Source organism: Topomyia yanbarensis, chromosome 3 (genome assembly GCF_030247195.1).
Source record: "Topomyia yanbarensis strain Yona2022 chromosome 3, ASM3024719v1, whole genome shotgun sequence".
NCBI classification, from domain to species: Eukaryota; Metazoa; Arthropoda; class Insecta; order Diptera; family Culicidae; genus Topomyia; species Topomyia yanbarensis.
In genome coordinates this window covers 276,718,981-276,743,378 of record NC_080672.1, presented here as the reverse complement: position 1 = coordinate 276,743,378, position 24,398 = coordinate 276,718,981, and the positions used below count along the sequence as shown (strand labels likewise).

The 24,398-nt window shown below is 35.2% G+C and overlaps 2 protein-coding genes across 7 annotated transcripts in view; both read left to right on the top strand.

Annotated features, from left to right (window-relative positions):
* The window catches only part of LOC131694258 (peptidoglycan-recognition protein LC), a 62,382-nt gene that overhangs the window by 24,447 nt on the left and 13,537 nt on the right, over positions 1 to 24,398 (top strand). For 2 of the 5 annotated variants that reach the window (XM_058982815.1, XM_058982817.1), the window contains exons 2-4: positions 8,868 to 9,528; positions 9,586 to 9,801; positions 9,916 to 10,067. In XM_058982815.1, the coding sequence (XP_058838798.1) occupies positions 8,997 to 9,528; positions 9,586 to 9,801; positions 9,916 to 10,067 (900 nt within the window). In that variant the 5' untranslated portion in view covers positions 8,868 to 8,996. Of the gene's footprint in view, positions 1 to 8,867; positions 9,529 to 9,585; positions 9,802 to 9,915; positions 10,068 to 19,611; positions 19,763 to 19,833; positions 20,207 to 24,398 lie in introns of those variants that run through there. The other 3 variants (XM_058982816.1, XM_058982819.1, XM_058982818.1) reach the window with 3 other exon arrangements.
* On the top strand, positions 196 to 7,806 carry LOC131694256 (uncharacterized). Of its 2 annotated transcripts, none has more exons than XM_058982812.1 (2): positions 196 to 4,110; positions 4,171 to 7,806. In XM_058982812.1, exon 1 carries the CDS (start codon positions 285 to 287, stop codon positions 3,780 to 3,782), a length of 3,498 nt encoding a protein of 1,165 aa, XP_058838795.1. In that variant the 5' UTR covers positions 196 to 284; the 3' UTR covers positions 3,783 to 4,110; positions 4,171 to 7,806. The 2 variants fall into 2 exon arrangements, with proteins under 2 accessions (XP_058838795.1, XP_058838796.1); XM_058982813.1 differs by having other exon boundaries at positions 196 to 4,237; positions 4,300 to 7,806.

Here is a 24,398-nt window from a genome sequence, read left to right as displayed (position 1 = left end):
AACTCTTCGATGAACTGGGGCTGGAAGGCACCCCGCAGCCACTCTGCTTGAACTGGACAGGCGGAACTAGTAGATGGGAAAAGAATTCAATTAGGTTTGTCGCCGATATATCAGGCGCGCATAACCCAGACACAAGTTACCGCCTATCTGAAATTCAAACAGTCGCCGAGCTTAAACTGCCAGAACAGTCACTATCGATCGAAGACCTGGCTCAGAAATATAAACACCTCAAAGGCCTTCCGATTCAGTCATATTCCGGAATAACGCCAAGAATATTGATAGGAATGAATAATTGTCGACTTGGACATGTACTGGATAGCAGAGAGGGCAGAGAAAATGAGCCAATAGCTGCTAAAACTAGACTGGGCTGGTTTCATCGTTCGTACCATATTTGCGCATGTAATAAAGGTAATGATGATGATCTACCCTCAGCTGTTAAAGAATATTTTGCTTTGGACAGTATGGGGATCGTATCACCTCGAAAGATTCTGCAATCAAAGGAAGACGAGCGTGCCCTACACCTTCTCGAAAAATGCACCACACTTAAAAATGGGAGATATGAGAGCGGATTCCTATGGAAGTATAACGACGTCCGACTACCAAACTCTAGAGCGATGGCACTCATGAGAACCAAATGTCTCGAAAAAAGAATGGTTCGCGATCCAGATTTAGCTGATGCGCTCAAGTCAAAAATATCAGAGTATGAGCAAAAGGGCTATATACGAAAGTTAACGCTGGTGGAACGGAAAATACCTCGTAGCCGAGTATGGTATCTACCGATTTTTCCTGTCGTTAACCCAAATAAACCAAACAAGATCCGTATTGTTTGGGATGCGGCAGCAGAGGTTCGTGGAATATCGTTGAACTCCCAATTGTTGAAAGGCCCTGACCTACTGAACTCGCTAGTCTCAGTGCTATACAAGTTTCGAGAATATAAAATCGCCGTTACGGGGGACATATGCGAAATGTTTCATCAAGTGAAGATGAACGAAAACGATCAACATTGCCAGAGATTTTTCTGGCCCGCTGAAGTCCCGGGAGAAGAACCGCTCGAATATGTTATGACAGTGCTGAGTTTCGATGCTACATGCTCCCCAGCAACTACCGAATACTGCATGAATCTAAACGCCCAGCGATTCGTCAATGAACTCCCAGAAGCGGTAGAAACCATCACGAAGCAGCATTATGTTGATGATATGTTGACAAGTGTGGAGCAAGCTGAACAGGCTGTAAAGTTGGCAAAAGACGTCCATCACATTCATCTACAAGCAGGGTTCGAGATAAGAAACTGGCACTCGAACTCCGACTATGTATTAAAACGACTGGACGCCGACCACACCGCTGCAATAAGCCTCAACATAAATGCAGGGACAGCCATTGAAAAAATTCTTGGAATGTGGTGGGATACAAGGGCAGATTGTTTCACCTTCAAGCTATCACCACGCCATGATACTGGTCTGCTTTCGGGACAAACTGCTCCAACAAAACGTGAACTCCTTCGGACTCTAATGACCATATTCGACCCACTGGGGTTAATCGCCAATTTTCTTATGTATCTTAAAGTGCTCTTACAAGAAGTGTGGCGGTCAGGAGTGGGCTGGGATGAAAAAATAACGGGAAATCTCCTGGATAAATGGAAAATATGGCTACGAGTACTTCAAGAAGTGCAATCGGTATCTGTACCTAGGTGCTACCGGAAACGCACATCAGCATCCGATGAAACTACTACAATTGAACTCCACACCTTTGTGGATGCGAACGAGAGCGGTTATGCTGCAGTATCATACTTCAGGTTCGAGGAGGGCGATGATATAGAGTGCGCAATCGCGTCAGCCAAAACACGCGTAGCTCCACTCAAGTACGTGACTATTCCACGACTCGAGCTACAGGCCGCAGTCCTAGGAACTCGACTCGCTAAGAACATCGCTGAGCAACATAACCGGCCGATTGAAAAGCGCTACTTTTATACGGACTCAAAAGATGTCATGCACTGGCTGAATTCGGACCACCGTCGGTACAGTCAGTTTGTGGCTGCACGTGTTAGTGAAATACTTGACTCTACTACAACAACCGAATGGTACTGGATTTCGACGAAGCTTAACGTCGCAGACGAAGGCACAAAGTGGCAAAAATTGCCTGATCTCTCACCAAACAGTCGCTGGTTCCGGAGTCCTGAGTTCATGTGGACGAAAAAAGTAAATTGGCCAACTAACTGTACTAGCTTCGGATCGATGGACGAAGAACTTCGTTCTAGTATCCTACACCACAGCGTTTGCGCATCGACCGTGGAGTGGAAACGATTCTCGAACTGGAGCCGATTATTGCGCTCGATGGCATGGATTCAACGATATCTATCAAATCTTCAGCGGAAAGTGAGGCATGGTAGCCTCCAGTATGGTGCTTTATCCCGTGATGAGCTGAAGCTGGCCGAAATGTGCATCTATCGCTTGGCACAGAAAGAAATGTTCCCGAAGGACTATTGCCTAGCAGAAACATCCTTTACAACAAGTGTGCGAAAACCTCTTGTCGAAAAAGGCCAGCTGTACAAATTACATCCTGTAATGGACGAATATCAAGTTTTGCGTATTCCTGGACGCATAGACGAATGCAAATTTGCTAGTGATTCTGTAAAACGGCCAATATTCTTACCCCGACAGCACTACATAACTACACTCGTACTTCATGATCTGCATAAGCGCTATCATCATCAAAATCATCAAACCGTGCTAAACGAGCTGAAGCAAAAATACCACATTCCTCAAGTACGCACACAATATGATCGCGTAAAACGGAACTGCCAGCTATGTAAAATACGCAAAGCAACGCCACAACCTCCAATGATGGGTAGCCTACCAGCAGCCAGATTAGCAGCCTACGCACGACCGTTTTCGTACATAGGCGTAGACTACTTTGGACCACAGCAAGTGTTAGTAGGTCGCCGTGTCGAAAAACGATGGGGCGTGCTAATAACGTGCCTCACCGTGCGCGCCATCCACGTTGAAATAGCACACACTCTCACGACGGACTCCTGTATCATGGCCATCCGTAATTTCATGTGCAGAAGAGGAATCCCACTTGAAATTTATAGCGACCGAGGAACCAATTTCATCGGTGCCGATAGGGAGCTAAAAAATGTGTTGGAAACTGTAGATCAAGATCATATGGTAAAAGTTTTTACAACAGGTTCAACACGCTGGAATTTCAATCCACCTGCCTCCCCCCATATGGGGGGGAGCTGGGAACGGCTGATCCAATCCGTGAAGAAAGGACTCATGCAGATCAAGCCACAAAGACTACCAACAGACGAGATTTTTCGGAACATGCTGATGGAAATTGAGATGGTCGTGAACTCTAGACCCCTGACATACGTAGCAGCCGACAATGAATCCTTATCAGCACTAACGCCAAACCATTTTCTCCTGGGAACATCAAATGGTGTCAAACCACTTGTGCTGTACGACGACAGCGCAGACACCTTACGCAAAACTTGGAAAATGTCTCAAGTGTACGCTAACATTTTTTGGAAACGTTGGCTAACGGAATATCTCCCCACCATTACGCGCAGAACGAAGTGGTTCCAGCCAGTGAAGCCTATCCAAACGGGTGATATCGTCGTTGTCGTGGATCCTGCATTACCGAGGAACTGCTGGCCGAAAGGTCGAGTGGTGTCTGTTTCCCACTCGAAGGATGGACAAGTACGCAGAGCCGTAATTCAAACATCAGGGGGGATGATGGAGCGACCCGCAGTGAAGATTGCCGTTCTGGACGTCGGATCAACATAGAGTATGCTGATTCTATGGCTTCAGCATACTGGGGGGGAGTGTTACGACAAAGCCCCCTCGTCCATACAAATCTTCTTTACCGGTACCTGGAGACCTGTCCGATCGAACGTCAACTCATTGACAGCGACAGATGAATAAGTCTAGTTAGGAAGCGGACTATATTCTCTCTATACAAAATTAAAGATCTACAAATTTATTATATACAATCGGTAAATTACTTACTTATCTTAATGCTACAAGAAATATTTAACTTAAATTTAAACTATAGACTACAAGCGAAATTTAAGCAGTAAAGGCATTATTTATAATTATTTGGTGAAAAACTAAGGTATAAACATGTGAATTTAATAACTATAATTTATATAAACTTATGTTAAAACTAATGCAGGTGTGAAAGGTGGTCTACGCTTTCTGTGGGTATAATTTGAATACGCAGTAGATTCAACCGTAAAGAGGTAATATTAAATTAATTAACTGATATTCGGAATATTCAATGAAAACCTAACCTAAATTATAGTTGCTACAAACGTGGAGCAAGAACCGAACCGATATCAAAAGAGGTTAAAAAGGCACTAAACGTAAGAAATGTGACCATTACTTTAAATATTCAAATAACCTTAAACTAGGTTTCAGAAATTTTATAATCCTATTAATAATAAAGATTGTCGAACTGGAAAAGCCGCGGTTCCTTGCAACAGCAATAATATTTATAGATTTCAGCTTTTTATGTATGATGAAAAAGACACTTTTTTGAACAATTTAAGAAGTGTTACATATCAAACATGTTATCAGTAACAAGCGTTAATCATGTTTCTTTCTATTTCTAGCAATTTGTTGAGTAGGGATCTATTAACTATTTGAATGTATACACGGTGTGCCTAAAACCGTTATTAACACAAAAAATGACCATCAATTCAGCATACGGCATTCGAAAGATACAGTATCCAAGCATCTTCTCAGTGAATTTCAAAATGATCCATCGAGAGATTCGAGAGATATGGCGATTAGGGGGTGGGCATAGCGTAGTTGGTAAATCGACTGCCTTGTACGCAGTTCACCTGGGTTCGAGTCCCGACCACGCACATAGGGTTAGAAATTTTTCACGAGAAATTTATCTAACCCGAAGGGGCAAATGATCTTAAGGTTAAATCTTCTATAATCGAAATAAAATAAAAGATATGGCGATTTGAAGTTTTATGACGCGCTTCATAAGGATACCAGCAAACACCCAAGGGTTTGGTCCTATCTTCATAAACAAAACAATATTTGTCTACTTATTTGGTACTTGGCATTCGAAAGAGATAGTATTCAAGTATATCCCCTGCAAGCTTGAAAATATTTCTTTGACGGAATTGAAAGTTATAACGATTTGAATGCGGTATGCGGCCAGAGATGGGTTTTCTACCAGATTTCAAGCATGAATCCATATTTGTCCATTGACTATGTACACTCAGGTTTTTTTACGCGGGGGATACGAGCTGCGTAAATGAAAACCGCGTAAATGAAAACCGCGTAAATTTCAAAATCCGCGTAAATGAAAACCGCGTAAATTTCAAAATCCGCGTAAATGAAAACCGCGTAAATTTCAAAATCCGCGTAAATGAAAACCGCGTAAATTTCAAAATCCGCGTAAATGAAAACCGCGTAAATTTCAAAATCCGCGTAAATGAAGACCACTTAAATTTAAGAATCCGCGATAAAGGGAACCTCATTGATGGATACCGCGTAAATTCCAAAATCCGCGTAAATGAAAACCGCGTAAATTTCAAAAACCGCGTAAATGAAAACCGCATAAATTTCAAAAACCGCGTAAAAAAAACCGCGTAAAAAAAACCGCGTAAAAAATACCGCGCAAAAAAAAACCGCGTAAAAAAAACTTGAGTGCATTTAGATCGTTTATACGTGTCACGGTTTTACCATTAAATTACATAAATCTAGAGCTTTTTTTCATTACATCATATCTAACAGAAACGTCAAACGGAGAAAATCGCGTTCAAAAATTTCCTTGCAACTTTTAAATTTTTTTAACAATTAAAGCACACAGAAGGCTATTAAATCTACTATCACCTCGGCATTTACTCATTGCAGAATCGTATAAGCATATTACATGTTTTTCGCGAAAATAATAGGGAGATAATTGATAACTATTATTTTATTACATTTTGCCGATCACTTTTGCTATTATGCTCTTTTACATATGCGGTCTTGGCAACACCGTTTGTAGATGGTACATTTTACTGTGACGTTTTGAGAGACGGGCTTGTAGTTGTGATATATTTCATGTGCTGTATTGCAACCGAGAGTGTAGATATGAGGTTTGGCATTGGCAAAACATACTAACTACAGTCGACTTGGAGAAACATTACAACGCAAAACATCACATCTACAAAATATTAGCAAAGCTTTGGTATACTATATGTGACATTTTAAATTAAGATTAAATTAACATATAAAGAGTTATCATTTTTCTCTATTATTTGTGGACGATAAAGAGTCAATGCTTAGCTTTTATTTGGCATAATAAACTCAGTTTGTTTACATTTGTTAGTTATTACGTTTTGAATAAACGGTATAGAAATATAATGTACAAAAGGTGTTATTTATATGCAGAACTGAAAATAAAAATGAAAATAGGGTTGTCTATCTAACGTATTAGTTTAACGTGTAAATTAAAAAAAAACGAATAAAAGTTGGAATATTTACTTCAAAAGGCCATATCTCAGTGGTTTGTCCAATGATTTTAATATTTTTTCTTTATTGAACCGGTAGACGTTTCATCAATAATTTTTAATAAGAGGAATATAAAATAGACTTGCCTACCTCAAATAATAGACAACATAATTGATCTCAACTATATGTCTTATCATTATTTAGTGAATATTTTTATATTAAAAATGACAACCTATCCATTTTTATACTCTAATTGATTGCAATTGCAGTAACTACGAAATGTAAATATATGAAATGTTAATACTAACACAGTCGTGATTCGTTGGTTGGTCAATTTTTAACAGGAGCCGCTTTTTAGTTGGACCTCCGCTAATTGGTCCATTGTCGAACTAAAAAGCATCTGAATGTCAAATTTTCATGTTAAATTCATTTCGACAATAAAACAGATAATAGTTAAATATGTGAACAGATGCATTTGTACTGATAACATTCCCTTTGACCAGTTTTTGACATCTGTCAACCCAACCAGCAAATCACGATTGTACGAAACTTTCAACATAAACCATATTATAACATAAATTGTTCTGAATCAGCAAATACTATCATATTTTTGAATATATCCATTGAATTTATGATTTTATTTTTCCATGATTTGCAGTTTGTGTTCGTTGCATTCAACTAATGTATAGAAATTGATAGGTGATCATTTTGATTATAAAGATATTCACTAAATAATGATAATACTTATAGTTGAGAATAATTATCTTGTTTAATGTTTGAGGTAGGCAGCTCTATTATATATTTTACTTATTGATGAAACGTCCACCTGTTCAATAATGGAAAAATATTTAAAATCGGCTAACAAACCACTGAGATATGGCCTTTTGAAGTAAACATTCCAACTTTTATTAATTTTGTTAATTTACACGTTATAGTTAACGTTCGGTAGACAACGCTATTTTCATATTTTTTCAGTGCAGCATACAAATTACACTTTTTTACATTATATTTATGTAATTAAATACAGTAATGTTTCGACTATATCACGCTTATATGTCCATATAGGTATGCATGGATCTGTGTATTTACATACACACCTAGAAAAAATCGTGTAAATTTACGTCTCCTGACCATGACATATACGTGCATCAAAAATGACATAGTTTTACGATTGATTTTAATTTTACATGTCGTTGAATGTTGCGAGACACATAATTTTACTCCACATATGGCGTTTGTTTAAAATGTTGAAGGATGTAATTTTACGGCACTGCGCATGGAAAGTACATCTTTCATGTAAAATTAAACAGAACACGGTTATATTTCGTCACTTCGTCAATTACGGTTTGTTAGATTGTGGCCAGTTTAGAATTACATCAACGATAAAATTCACATATATATATATATATATATATATATATATATATATATATATATATATATATATATATATATATATATATATATATATATATATATATATATATATATATATATATATATATATATATATATATATATATATATATATATATATATATATATATATATATATATATATATATATATATATATATATATATATATATATATATATATATATATATATATATATATATATATATATATATATATATATATATAGGCGTGATATAATCGAAACATTACTGTAGTCAAACTTTTCTTTAAAAACGCAATATGTTTAAACGATCTAAACAGTCAATGGACAAACATGGATTCATGCTTGAAATCTGGTAGAAAATCCATCTATGACCTCATTCAAATCTTTATAACTTTCGATTCCGTCAATGAAATATTTTCAAACTTTTAGAGGATAAACTTGAATAATATATCTTGCAAATTCTAAGTAAGAAATTAGTAGAAAAAAATTGTTTTGTTTATAAAAATAGGACCAAACCCGTGGTTGTTTTAGTAGCCTTAAGAAACGCGTCATGAAACTTCAAATCTCCATATCTCTCGATGGATCATTTTGAAATTCACTAAGAAGATGCTTGGATACTGTACCTTTCGAATGCCGTATGCCGAATTGATGGTCATTTTTTGTGTTAATAACGGTTTTAGGCACACCGTGTGTACTCATAGTATGGGCCGTAAAATATATACAAATCGTTGCAGAATTTGACAGGGATAAAAAATGGAGAAACCCTGCATATCTTATTTTCTTAGTGTATATTTCATCTCTATAAACAGTGTATGTACCTTGTTGCCCATAACTTCAGTAAAAAACTTAGGTTTGAAACCCAGAATGCTTGATACTAAAATTGTTCGAAGTAATCCACAGTAGGCAAATCAGTAGAAATTACTCTACTACCACGAAAAATAGCACAGTTGTTTTCGATGTAAAGACCCTAAAAATAACTAACGGAAGTTTTATTTTTAACTTTCCCACTGCAGCGATAGTGATTTTACATACTTGCTAATAGCAGTTCGCCAAACTAAACGGCAAGAGCAATGCAATGAAGAATCCGAAGAACACGGCTGCTCGTCAACGAACATTTCAAAGCTCGCGAAAGCACTACACCAATGGCTAAAGCGAAAACGCAACTAAACAATGCATCACCTGCCCCAGATTCCGCCACGCAGTCTTCTTCTGTTCCAGTGAACTACCCCAGTAATATTAGTGATAGTGTAAATCAAGTTGTAGATAAGAGCGATAGTGGTAGCAGTCAAAACATATCAATATCCTCAATAAATGAGAATGACAACAACGATTCGAGTACCTTCGAGAGCAGCGACAGTGAGTGTGACGATGAACAGATTAAGAAGGCTATCGAGCGAATTCCCAACGCACTTCAGCCGGGCGGACAGTTGGTGCAGAATGGTATGCTGTCCATAAACAACGAAAACGGTTCGCCGACCTCCAACCGGGGGCCTAACATCGGCAGTATAGCAGTTCAAAACTCGTCGGACATTACGTTCGGCAACAAGACCTACATTAAGGGACAGGTTGTGATCAAAAATATTTACCATGATAGACAGAATGGGATAGTTAATGAAGGATATCAGGGAGGCAATGAAACGGATGGTGCACTAGGGATTACAAAGCAAAAGACAGGTATGCTGGCTATAATAATCGTGAAAAAAATAATCTAATGTTCTAAACTCTCAATAGATCTCAACGAACCTCCATCGTGGCGCACTAGTCTAAAAACCATTATCAGGGACAAACCATTATTGAGTGTGACAATTCTCGTCACCCTAATGCTCGTCATAACTACCATCGTGATCGTAACATACTTGGCCACGTCAACAGGTAAAACTATATTAAAACCTCACTACGGCGATGGCGACGATGACCGGGCGCATGTCCCTCCAGATACTGGCATAGGTATTTTAGAGTTCATTGATCATTTTTGACACATCTAGAATGCCTTCTAATTTCACTACACTAAGTATATCAGTAAACGTGCTAGACTTTACAGAAGTATTTTGCATCTTTCAGATCAAGACTTCTTACCAGATGCGAAGCCGCTCCGAATAGTCACACGGAACGAATGGTTGGCACAACCGCCGAAAGAAACCTTAGCTCTACTTAAACTACCAGTGCATAAAGTTATCATCGCTCATACGGCCAGCGAGGGATGTACTACTCAGGTAAGTTTCGTTCACACGCTTTACTACACTTCGTTCGTTTGAATGTTTCATTTTCAACCTATTTGAATATTGTATATTATACATTACTGCACCCGTAATGTCAATATGTGTACATGCAAAACCTATGTATGCCGTTTTTGGACCAGTTTGTCTTGATCGTGCTTCTGTTCAAGTTGTTTCAAAATGATTACAGTATGTAAAAATAGAGTCAGTCTGTTCATCTCGCAAGACTCCTCTCAATTGAAATAGCTTTTTCTTTCTAAAATGTTTAAAGCTGTTACAAATTTTGTTTTCTACAAGCAACTTTGTCTGAAAACGAATCATGTTCAAGTTGCGATTCTAACTCAGACATCCTCAATCTGGGATCCACGTGCCCTCGGCGGCTGTGAAGCGTAGGGGTCCGCGAAGCGGAACAGCTTTTCCGAATGAATATCGGTTTTATACGAGGGACCCAAAGCGATGTCATGATGATTTCGAATGGGTCCGTGTTAAAAAAAGTTAACCACTGTTTAGAGTAATAAACTATTTGAACCGGCCAAGTCGAATATAGATATTCGTTCAAGCACCCACAACTTCACGCGAAACTGTAAACAGATTTGTTTTTGCTTTGTTGGAGATTTGCTGCTTATCTATCAAAACAGAAAATACCTTTTGTAAGTTTTCATTTAACGGGGAAAATTTTTTTATCAATTAATCATAGAAAAAATCATAATTCCTTAACTGGAATGTTAACGACAATCGTGACCAAGTTCCCGAAATCATTAATAATAATCTTTGTATTTTTTTATTTCGATTATAGAGGTTTTAACCTTAAGGTCATTCACCTCTTCGGGATAGAAAAATCTCTTATGAAAAATTGCTATTCCTGTGTGCGGGGTCGGGACTCGAACCCAGGTGCGCTGCGTACAAGGCAATCGATTTACCAACTACGCTACGCCCACCCCAATCTTTGTATTATTCATGAAAGTGTTTGTGTTTGAACAAAACTTGTTTGCACAAAAATAGGGATACTCTGGAGTAATGTGATTCATGTGCAAGATTTCAGAATCTTAGTCACGATTTCCGTAAGCTCTATGTACTTTATCGTGGCATTTAATTCTTGAGTTGGATTGGATTTTTCACACAAATGTTATGCCGATATGAACAGAATCATTAAAGTGGGATCGATCGGCATATCTTAGCATTTTGTGAACTATTTTACAAATACGAATAGTGAATCTGCAATGCATTTTTGGCGGTTCGTTTCTTCTTTCGAGCTGGATCTTTACAAACGAAAAACGATATTGGGATTGTTTATATCTGCTGCCCGAAACTATCGCTGATCGCTAGTAACTGGGCACAACTATATTATATTTTATATACCATTTATGAGTTCTGTGAAACCGTGCACGTGAAAATATTAAGACTTGTACACAAATTGTATTACTATATTAACTATAACATGAAAGTGGAAATGAATTTATGAACAAGCACGAATAGAACACTGTTACTAATATACTATGAATCAGGAATCAGTTCGCGAGGTATAAATGAATCCAAAAATAATATTTTCGTAAAATCACTCACATACAAATATTAAGACCAATATGAATCGATTAGCGGTATCTTATGGTTTTGTGAATCAGTTCACAGAGCTAAATTGGAACAATCATGCCGAATTTTATGGAATAGCTCATGCGAAATTATCACCGCTAGAGTCTGAGTTGCTTGAAATAAGAATAAGGTCATAAAAAACGAATATGACTAGGAATATATTCTAAATATATGTACTTTTTCCGAATACGTAAAATATATCACGATTATTGTTGCATGAATAATATTCATAATAAGTTTAGTGAAAATAAAGGACCATGTACAAAATTGATATATTATGAAAGTTACGGTTTCGTGCCATTTTTTTCTGTGCATGAATGACTATCGTGACCAATAAGCAATGAATCGGCAACAAATTCACGAGGCAAGAATGGATACATGAACCAACAACAACAACCACGAAAATCATCATAAAGATGTAATGAATCATGAATCAGTTCATGTCGTATAGTCGGATCGCAAATGGTGTTCCTAAAACAAAGAACAAAATCACGAATCAATATTATATTTTGAATAATGTACATAATGCTGTGAACTAGTTCACTGACAGAAAAACGAATTGGTAATGATAGTGGAAATCGTAACTAAGGTTCACAAAAAAGAAAAATCTCACTGAATAAAATCGTTATGCAGGCGTTACCGAAGAAAAATTTGAGTTCAATTACCAAACACATGATATTTGTTAACAGTTCTGTTTTCATCACGCAAAAACGTGATTATTTCGGAATTCATGGCAATTTATTCGCTCCCAAAAATTTAGTGGAATATTAATGTACAATATTTTTTAGTTTGAAATCTTAATGGACGAGTGCTTCGAGTTTAAGTGCGGCACCCATACCGATATGTGGAAGTATTCTATTAGTTTTCTATTTCTAAACATGTGTGGAAATTTACTAGTAGAAACATCAACGAAGCTGCACGTGATTGCAATGCTGTCGGAAAGGATTCATCTGATAAACTGATATTTGGTTCTATGACTCGCATCATTTAACTCAACTTTTAAGCGAAGTTTCGTAAATTTCATAATTTTCACATCGCAATTGGTTTACAAAATCAACAATAATACTTTTTATGGAAAAAATACAAATATTCACTTGTTGACTCCCCAGTAAACAAACTCACCCAGAATATAACAGAAGCGTCTCATTACCCACAAGCTATTCTTGATTGTTTTAAAATTATCTTAACACCAATAAAGAAAATTTTTCTAAAGCATGGATACCCAATTAGCCTTTGATGAATGCAAGTTTATTAATACTTATTTTTCACTTGTTTATAATATATTCACAAGTTTAATGCGGAAAATTTAATTATAGTTGCTCTTCAAATTGAATAATTAATTTTCTAAAAAAATGAAAGACAAGAAAAATTTCGGTATTTCAGCAGATACTTGATTAATTAGTTTTGAATTTATTTGATTTGATATGCGGATATTGCAATAGATTCGTGAAATTTTGCAAAGGCGATCATTTAAATCACAAAATAATACAATTAAACTTATTTTTACATACTGCACATTTACACTTATACATTCACATATACACACCTACACATACATATGTACATAAAACATCTACATACACATACACATATACATGCACATACACATGTTTATTCTATATTACGCATCTAGTGTATGTCGTTTTAGTAATAGTTACTGCAAAACCATCTTACAAATATTATGATGAGAGTTGTTTATATGTAAAAATAATGTAAATAACTTAGGTTTCGGTTGATAGTTGTTTATAACCCTCAAAAAGGCAAGCTAAAATTGTGACTTCAACAAGCATCGCTCCTTATTTAATGTCGTTTATCAATGAGAGAATCGAAAGCCCGAATACGCACGATCATTTGTGTTTCAAATTACAAGTTAATTGAAACTAGACAACTGTAACAAGCCAGGCCTATGAGACCTCTTGCCTTTTTAGAAGGTTAAATATAAGAAACTTAAGACGCGACACGCAGATTGGGGGAAGGGGGGTGTTTGAAAATCCAGCTCCCTCACAAAAAGTCAATCAATATTAAGGATAACACAGTTGGTTAGTAAAAAAAAAAGAATTATAGAGAAAATTTTCAATAGGACGTAAGTAACATTGAGAACCTCTCTTTGTTTACTTTCTCTTTCGTTTATTACGACGTCATTACAACACTTTGCACTAATTTTCCAGTACATATCGAAAGCCGAGGATTTTTACTAGAATATTATGCAAGGAATAGAGTAGTAAATGTGGAAATGGCCGAGTAATGAACGGAAGAGAAAGAACCCAAAGAGAATCTCTCATTGTTACTTACGTCCTATTGAAAATTTTCTCTAGAATTCAAGATTTCAGCCTAGAAATGTACTTTGAATTATTTAAATTAAAATGCATAAACATGACTTATTTTAACCATATTAGGGAATTACTTTGACCGTACGAATCGATGAAATGGTTATTAAATGATATCCGCATCTTTGCTACGTTCCTATAAACCAGTATAATAATATCAATGGAGAAGAAATGGTAAATAATCATTTCCCCCACCCCCTCAGGATTGTGACAAATGTCAAAGTAAGCATAGATAAGAAATTTCACATCATTTGAAAGATTTTTGTGTATAAAGATATTATACACTAAATGTAAGTTATCTTCTACGAAGAGATCTGCAGAGACGTCACCATGAGCCAGCCAAACTATCAAATTCATCCCACTTGGTCTGAGTTCAAGCCCAGCCGAGGTCGTTGCCATTTTTCTAAGGTGAAAAAATGCCTTCAATCAGAAGGGAAGTAAAGCCACTGGTCCCCGGTTCATGAGTTGGTGAGTCGATATCTAATCCAGATAGTGGGAGTCACCTCGTTGGCCTCGTAGCAGAAATAGGCCGACGGAAAATAACTAGAACTAGAAGAAGAAGAATCTACCTCTTATAGGAACACTACTAGATTTGAACAATGGAGTTGAAGGTGGCCATTTTGTCTGCATTTCTGAACTAACTAAATTCAACTTTTGAAGTTAAACAATTTATATATATTTTTTTTAATGATACAATATTAGTATTTGAATGGGAATGTATCTGTAACTTTAAAAATATGGAAAGAGATTTGGGATGCTTCATTTTAAAAATCCCACATTTTTTTACAATATTACTTCTCTATGCTGAAAATCATATATTTTTTCTAATGTGAAAAAATCTTTGGAATCAAATGACACCTTGGTGGTATTAAGCAGAATACGAGAAGTTGGAGTTCCAGGGCACTTTGTCATCCATATCAAATTTAATCAATATCGCAATCATATATCTCTTTTAACCTGCAGTCAATTTTTTTCAAAGGTACATTGTTGAACGTGAAAGGTAGATTCATTATTAACATTTTTCATTAAAATGCACATAACAATTCCATTAAATAACAAATTTTAATTAAACTCACTACTACTAGTGTTAAAATCACTCAGACACATGGTAGAAAAATACGGGAAGTTAAGATATTGGCAAAGATAAACTTAAGATCACTATGCCCCATACAAACCATTAGCAAAACATGGTTCAGTAAGCGTGAACTAGTGAACTCAATAATAGTATGTTTTTGCTACCCCCTCGTTAATAGGCGTCGATAATTTTTAGAATGCGTCGATAGAATGCTATGGTTACGAAACAAATAAAAATAGTAAACAATATTGTTATGAAAGAAACAGGTAATCTGTTCGGCCATTAAAATAATACAGAAATGTTTACTACTAAAAGACTACTAAATTATAGGAGCATTTGTGGCCAGAATTATTGAAGTTAACCGTCCGTCGCCCGCTTCTAACTGTTCATATCCTTAGCAAGTGAATATGGCACCAATGAAACCAAGAAAATTCGCGATTTAAAATCCCCTTGACACTACCGACTTTCGTTGCTGAAATTGCCGTAAAATGTATCAGTTGTTAGTTAGCCGATTAATTTACTAATTCAGTTGTAAACAGAAACTAGTTATATTGCTTGGTGCATCACCTAATTACCGTGCTTTGAAAGGTTTGTTTATTTTTATGTCGAAAATTTCATTGTTATTTTCTTATGGCGATTCCGCTTGAACCTGAAACTGAGTCAGGTTCTAACCCCAACCGCTGTCAGTTCATACATTTTGACAGCAGTTGGGGTTAGGAACTGACTCAGTTTCGCCTTAAACAAAAACCACATTAATAACTCATTGCCATAGATACGACGCAAAGATCGACGTTGTTTCTTTTTCGCAAAGCTTCGCTTCAGTTTATTATTGAGCTGTCACTCTGACGGTGAACCGGGTTCATCGAGGGGTCGCATTTAGATGGTACATTGGAAACATCGGACCGCTCTATCTTGAGTTTATCTTTGATATTGGGGCATTTAATGGAAAAATATGGTTTCTGGACCAACGGTCACAAAGGTTATGTTTCTTCATTTTACCTATAACGAAAATACTTCCAACACGCTATATTAGATACAAATTGTTTAAAAATATAGATAATTCATAAGAAATTAATAAAATTTGATGTTCATGACAAAATGCTGTAGAACCCAGCTTCTCGTACGAAATTTTTCAGTTGAGCGAAAAAATTCGTATTTTTCACTTATTATTTAGTGTACGTAGTACGAAAATCACATATTCGCAGCATTTACGAACATCATTCGCATATATTACGTATAATATGGTATGTTCGTAAATATTACAACTCAGAGGATGGTTTGAAATGAGGGATTCCTTCAAAAAGCGACCGACCATAAAATGTGCCCATCGCCGATTCGAACAAAACTTTGCCGCTGTGTTCAGTTTATAACTCTGCATGATTTCCCCTGGCCATTAGAACAAGTGCAATTTTCCAGAAGGACGACGAAGTTTTTGCATGCATCACTACCAATTTGATTTTGTTCGTTTACCGCATTTTGTACAGCATAACCATCCAGGAATAAATTAAAGGGAATAAAAAGTTCTACGCAAAAAATGTACACTGCAAACAACAAACAATTTTTTGTTGGTTTTTTTGTCAACAAAAAAAGACATTTTATATGTCATTACATCATGGATAACTTATCAATGAAAAAGTTTTTCAACAACAACTTTATACGTGTGAAATTAATTCATACTAATTAACATACAAAACTGTAATAACAGAATACAATTCATAATGCCATTTTACATCCAAATACAATCATCAAAAATCTTCCAAATCATGATAGTTTACGAGGTATTTGAAGCTCTGTTTCAAAGCAATCAATAATTTCGTGAAATTGTCCTATTTTTATAAGTTATTCGCGTTTCTCCATAATAAATATACCCCGAGGCCGGGGTAAGTTGGCGGGTTTTCCGCGTCACATATTTTTGTCTCTAAAAATGTAGACAATGCATCAAACACTTTTAAAAAAAAATCAGTGATGTTGCCAATAGTCTGCTCTTTCATGTCGCGTGTTCTATTTTGCAAGATCTAGCTACATCAAAGCGGTAAAAATTGAAAACTGAAAACACCGCCAACAAGCCCCGGTCTCCCCTACTATATGCATTAGGCAGTTTAAAATACGAATATGATTCTAAATGTCTTTTCAAATCAAAATGTTTCAAACGAAAAGTTTGAAAATGTAGTAGTTTCCGCGATATTTTAAATTTTGCATCAACAAAAACAATTATTCTGTTGTATTACATCCTTTCATAAGTTATTCGCGCTTTTAAAAATACACGTACAATTTCCTTTAAATATCACTAAACCTACTAACTACATTTTCGAAATTTTTTGTTCTGATATTTTTTATTATTTTTATTTGAAATTACGTTGACAAATCGTATTTTTCACTGCAAATAGTATGAATTATTAAAGATATCAAAAGCTATTTTTAGGAAAACTTTCTTATTAATAACTTTTCCATGATTTAAATATACTAAAAAAAACTTTTTCGTGGTTAAAATAATAAGCATTTGATTATTAATAGCTCATGATTGTGAACGCGAATAACTTTTAAAAAGGGCATAGTCTCTCGAATTAATTGTTTATGTTGAAATAAAATTCCAAATATCAAGATCAAGTATCAAAAAATGATATTTTTGTAATTGAATTTTTTAACATAAATTATTTATGTGATAAATGTTACAACTTTTTCTCAGTGTATACTTTTTTCGTGCAGAAGTACTCATTCCCTGTAACTCTTTCTCTGATAGTTTGCTATATAAAATACAGTAATTGACCTTTTTGGAAAATGCTTCATGTAAAATCTTCTACACCCTTTTAAAAAATAGCTCTTGAATCAAAATGATCTCAATAACCGTGAAAAATGTTCAGTCTTCCATGCCGGTGAAACGTATAAAGAACCAAAAAAGTCGATCACCATTTTAATGATTTTCAAACGGATGTTCGTGGAATTAAATATTTCTGTATGAAGTAATATTTTTAGATAATTCATTTCGAACATAGAATAAAATATTGGCTACTAAAAGTATATTTATTCATTTGTCGCATGATTCAAAGTGCTCATTACTGTGCTCTAGACAGTTTTTGATGCACAGTTTTTTGAAACGTCGTTTTCGTGCTCAAAATTAAAAGCATCTAAACCGGTAACTTTAGGAGAATAGTTTGTTCGGAGAAGTTCTTGTCTTTATGATAGCGCAACTACAGAAATTTATTGTTCAGTGATTAATTCACTTATAAGTGATATACGAAATGTATTTCCTAAATTAATTAAGATAGAATCTTTTTGTCTATGGTAAAGTTGTACAAAACATTACTACAAAAGAAATTGCCGAAGACACCAAATATCTAACTTTAATAGCTTTCGAGTTATGGAACATGTTATATAGAAGACCTCTTAAAATTAGTTTTTTCACGATAACTTTTTTAGTTATTTTCACACGTTCTTGGAATCTTCCACAAAGTTGTTTACGTCATCGCATCACATAATTTTGCGACACAAAGTTACTTCTATTGTAACTATCTGTTGTATATTCCAAATCTTCTGAAATTTTTTGGATAACTTTCACCTTAACCCTTTCATGCCCAACTTTTTTCTAGTGCATGTAGGGTTTCAAAACTATTTTTCCTTGAAAACGGTTGGGTCAAGAAACACGAAAAGCCTATTTTCATAAAGGTAGATGCTTACATGGCAGTGCTAGAAGCTGGTCTATTTTTACCTTCTTATGCTCAATACAATTCTCCTAGAATAATTAGAATAGTCCAATTACGCGGAGAACGTAGCCAACGACAGTCTAAATTGATAAGTTTTATCAGGTTTCAATAATATTGCAACATAACGAAGATATATGAAGAAATCATTTTCCGTCGTCAACGTAAACTGTCCCTGGCAGCACTGCTCCATCGGAATCCAATCAGACTAATTGCAATAACTTCAGTTCTAGAGCTGATCCTTGTAACTGTTAATACTCAAATTAAAGGCAATAATCACATTAATGAGCCTTACTTGTTTTTGTGAGCAAATCTCACCTTCATCAAAAGTTATAGCTGTTTAAAAACGTTGTTGTCCACAAACAACATGGGCATGAATGGGTTAAATACCCCGTTAAGCAGTACAAACGTCATAAAATGCTTAGCGTATTAGCTTTTTACTTTCATTCATCTCTTCGAGTGTTCGAGTGCCCAAAACAAAATGCTATCGCAGGGGCATAAAATGACACATTCGAGAGCAGGTTCTAATGAGCATTTGGTCTTCAGTCCAAAAGTCGTAGCAAATTTTTCAGAAATTCGTTGCAAATTATTTTGAATTTAATTTGGACAAAAACCATCCTAGCGACCTAGCGTAGTTGTAGCATAGACACTCATCAAGTATGCAAGTGGCTAGGTTAAATTCCCAAATTGATCTACAATAAAAACATTCAGCCGCAGAAAAATTCTCTGACTGGCGTGAAGCATGCAAAATTCTTTTTAACTAACACTAAGTTATATTTAGCGTATCCAATTCTAAAATAAATCTGCACTCTTGAACTCAGTATGGCCATATACAAAATGTATCCTTCCAGACAGCGTGTGCTTATCGCGTACGGTTTATTCAAGAGACGCACATGGCATCGGAGGATATTGGGGATGATATTGGCTACAATTTTCTAATCGGCGGAGATGGCAACGTTTACGAAGGTCGTGGATGGCTTACTATAGGGGCTTATCTCAGAGGTATGTTTAAATAAATTCAACAAACGCTTCACATATATAGAGCGTGTCACATTAATGTTCGTTCAACGCAGGTCAAAACTCGAAAAGCGAAGGAATTGCATTTATCGGTGACTATCAGCATTTACAACCTACACGAACACAGTTTGATGCGCTAGATAGTTTGTTGATGAATGGCACCAAAAGTGGATATTTGGTGGATAACTTCAAACTGTATGGTGCACGACAATGGCAACCAACTTACAGCCCTGGTAATATACTTTACGAACGGTTGCAAAAACATCCACACTGGAGCGACGAACTAGTTGATTGATTCGCATTGGCAAGACAAGTGCGAAAATTGCTAGCTCAGCATAGATAGACTACTCGTAATTGTCCTTAGTGATTGACCGAAGAAGTGAAGCTTTGCAGTTAACCAAACAGAATCAAAGAAGGAAAGTGTAAACATGTAAGAATACTGAATTTGATTGGAAAGATTCGAATTAAGAGAATTGGAACAGTTTCAATTTCGATTTACAAAAAGAAATCCATCTTAATATTATGAATAATTAACTTTTTTACTATGCTGACTAAGGTGTTATTTCAATGTTTTACAATACGAGAGCGTTATACTTCATACCTTAAAAAATCCACATAGTTCCAATTACGTTAAAAATCGTGATCGACATTCTTCAATTTGGACAAAAAACTTTACGTTTCACATGTATGCTAGATCACATTTCCACAAGTAGTCATACAGCCAAAATTGTATGAATGCTTGCGGAAAATAATAAGCAATAAATTTAGAAAAGGAAGTATTGTGTTTGAATGCACTACCTTAAAAAATATCGTTAGAAAACATTCATTTGTATACTATACAGCACTGCGCAATGCAATGGAAAAAGGTTATATTATTCATCAAAAATCAGATATCTTTGCTAAAAAACTACATAGTGTGTTTAAAATTATGTTTCAACAAAGCGATTAATTCACGGAATACGCCATTTTCATAGATTATTCATGTTTCAACAATACAATATTTTCCAAAATATTAATATTCTCCAAAATAGACGCAAATTTGTTTTAATGTGTAATTGCCCTAGTTTTTCTAATAACAGCTTTGAACATATTATTGAAAATAATACCATTTGATGATAAAAATATGATTTTCTGGGTCAAAATGCTCTTCGCAAAAATCTTCCAAAAGAGATACAGTGAATTTTAAGATGTGGTGAAAGATGCAAAAGATAGACATTTTTCATAAAATTGTTGCAATCACCGACTAGATAATCAACCAATAAAAAAAATCAACAAAACAATAGAAATTTAAAAATTATTAAGCTAAAAAGTGATACAAAGTTAGAATCAGTAAAATGATTATTATAACTCAAATTAATAAAATAAATAAACCAAATTAGTTCAGTTTATTGAGTAAAAAATAGACAATATAAAAGGTTATAAAATTAATAGAATAAATTAAATTGATTCCAACTAACGAATTGAATGAAATGAATAAAATGAATTACAGAACAAATCCAACAAAATTAATAAAACCAGGAAACTGAGTAAGATGAATTAACAGGATAAAATCAATAAAATTAACAAAAATGAATGAAATAAATAAAATGAACCAAATGACAAAAAAGTAACAAAATGAATAAAATGAGTAAAATGACTAACATGATTAAAATGAATAAAACCGATAAAATGAAGTTTTGAAAACACTTTCGATTAATTATTTGTGGTAGAAAGTCAATATTTTGTAACAGTTACATGGAATTATGGGTTTTGGACATCATTGATTCCGAATCTGAAGTCTGGTCGATCCAATATGGCAGGCTAAAAAATAAGTAGCATTTTAGCCAAAATTTAGAAAAAAAAAATACGAATTCGATTTCAGAAATTTCATGGGGTTCATCCTTTGAAACAAAAATTATTGTTCCGGCTTATACGGGAATATCTTAGGTGAAGACGATTCATTTCCGGACCCATATAACCGATCTGTGCGAAATTTCATAGCAGTCTATAGGGATAATATACCTTTCATTTACGACTAAGTTTATTAAAATGACTCAACCATCTCCGAGAAACTGATGTAGGTTTTTTTAAATTTTGATAGATGGTCAATTTTCCGGGCACTTCCAGAACCATCTATGGTGGTCAATGTGGCCAACAAGATTTCGATGGGCTGCCAGTAACCTAAAACTGCAAATGCAAGATGTTTGGCTATTATTTTAGCAAAATAAATCCTTCTTGCATTAATAGCGGTATCGGTTTGATAAGAGTTTTCTCTGTGAACACTCTTCACAACCCGTAACACCGTAACCGAAAGTCAGATCGAAATAAAATTTAATAACAGCTTTTGGTGACGCAACACCAAGACTAAATATGGTCAAATCGGTTCAGTTATCACTGAGAAATCGATGTAACATAACCGTTGATGGCGACAATGTGGCTAAAGAGACTTTGGATGATCAAATTAAAAAATACGTGAAATACGTCCTCGAGACCTGTACACATGTACAGTGCAACTCCAAGCATTCTGGGAACGTACAAAATGCTATGAAAAGGTTTCTACCTGATGCGCGTTTCAAGCCGAAAGCGTCCCATGGCGGCCAGCACGCCGCTTCGAACAATGGCCTGTAGAAACTTTTTTGACGCGCGGATTGAAAAATCCGTTTAACACAATATAGTAGACACTTATACCCACTTACACAATTTTTTGAATATTTTGACTGAGAACATGCCTGTAAACCTACATCTAGTTTTTATATTTCTATTGAACCAACGAATAATATTATGTTTTGTTTTTGCTAAAATATAACCTTAAATTTGAACTAGAAGCTCAAATATCATTCTTTAATTTTGGCATAAAGTAGCTCTCTTGGCGTAAAGTAGCCCCCGATGACGGAAAGTGTGAAATGCAGGCGAATAACCTTGAAGGTTGATGCCTCAACTAAACAATCAAACAAGTGTGGAATGGAAACATAAAGCGTTTATTATATCCGCCGTTAGTGAACTGATTTTGATAATTTGTAGCTTGTTAGACAAAAACGTTTTTAATCCACCTAACAGTGTGATGAGACATTTCTTATAACTCTTATCACTCTCTTCGGATATTATATCGTTTGAGAACATTTAGAACTTGATGCTTCGCGATGTCTTTGATAACACATACTACATGGGATAGTGGCAGGACTCAGAGAATCGCTCAAATCAGCATAGGACAACATCAGTGCTAGAAATCTCAAACCAAATCAATGGGAAAGCGAAAAAATCGACTTTTTCTAAAGGTGACTTCCCAGGAGTATCCTTGATTTGAATTATTATCGCTAATCCTAATGCCAAAGAACAAATAAAAACCTCACGAAAACGAACCGCTTGGGAAAATCATCATCATTACTGGAATTTTCATTTTCACGAAACTTTTCGATAACCTTCCGTCACTTGCGTTAATGCACTGGATGCACAGTGCTCTGAAAATCTAGCGAAATCGTCTTAGGGCACCAGCGGGACTGTAAAGAATACTAAAAATTAATTTCTATTCCATAATGTTCAGTTCAGCAATTCGAGAGATCGTGTTCACCGCAAGCGATGAAAAATAGACTACGTTGTGAAGCGATGGTCACTATTTATTAAAAAATCATGGTTAAATAAAATATAAAACTATTAAAAAATTTCAAATAGTTTATAATTTTCACAAACTTATTAGGAAAAATGTATTAATAAGCTTTCGTAATGTTGTGTACGAAAAAAAGTTGAAAATTTCAGTATTTTCTCTATCTGCAACATATAAACCCTTAAGTATACCAATTAATTGTTATGCGAATTGGAATAGGTTCGCCAAATTTTGGAAGAAGTCTATAAAATAACCCCTTGAAAACTACCTAAAAATTGTTGTAGTTCGATGCAATAAAAAAATCTCCAAAAAAGAAATTAATGTGAAACACAGCGAATAATACATACAATAAACACCCATTTTTATCAGTCTCATGGTGTATTTTAGGCTGACAAAATGGGGACATTGACTAAATCGGGCAATTTTTTTCTTTATAATAAACTGAAGCTGTTAAAATATTCTTCTCGTCCCTTGATGTAGTCTGATAACTATTTCTGATTATGATGAACTTGTTATTTTCGCATATTTCGCATATCTTCATGATAAGGAAAACATGCTCAAGAAAGGATTTACTCGAATTCAGTCTTGTTCGTCTGCTAGAGCCCATCAAACATATGTTCATATTTGGCTGATAAAATCGGGGTTTCAATGTGATATAATAGATATTCAGCATTCGAAGAAGATTCTTTTGAACGAGTGTAGAACGACTTTGTTTCTACTTACTTGAAATCAGCGGCGTAGCCAGAAACTCGGTTTGGTGAAAATCGATCATACTGTCCAAACGGCATAATTCCGAAACCGTAATTTTTGAAGTTTTAAAATTATGCAGAATTATTTTTTCATAAAATAGTTACAGAGTTCGTGTCTTTAGCGAATTTGAATATTAACCTGAGAAAATTCACCATAAATACTTCTTGGACGATATACCGTCAAAATTATTTTATCAAATGATGCGCTGTTTAACGTTTGTAAAACTCATCGAAGATACTAAACCTCCGAAATTGGCGGTTTCAAAATGATGCTATCTTGACCTTAAATTAC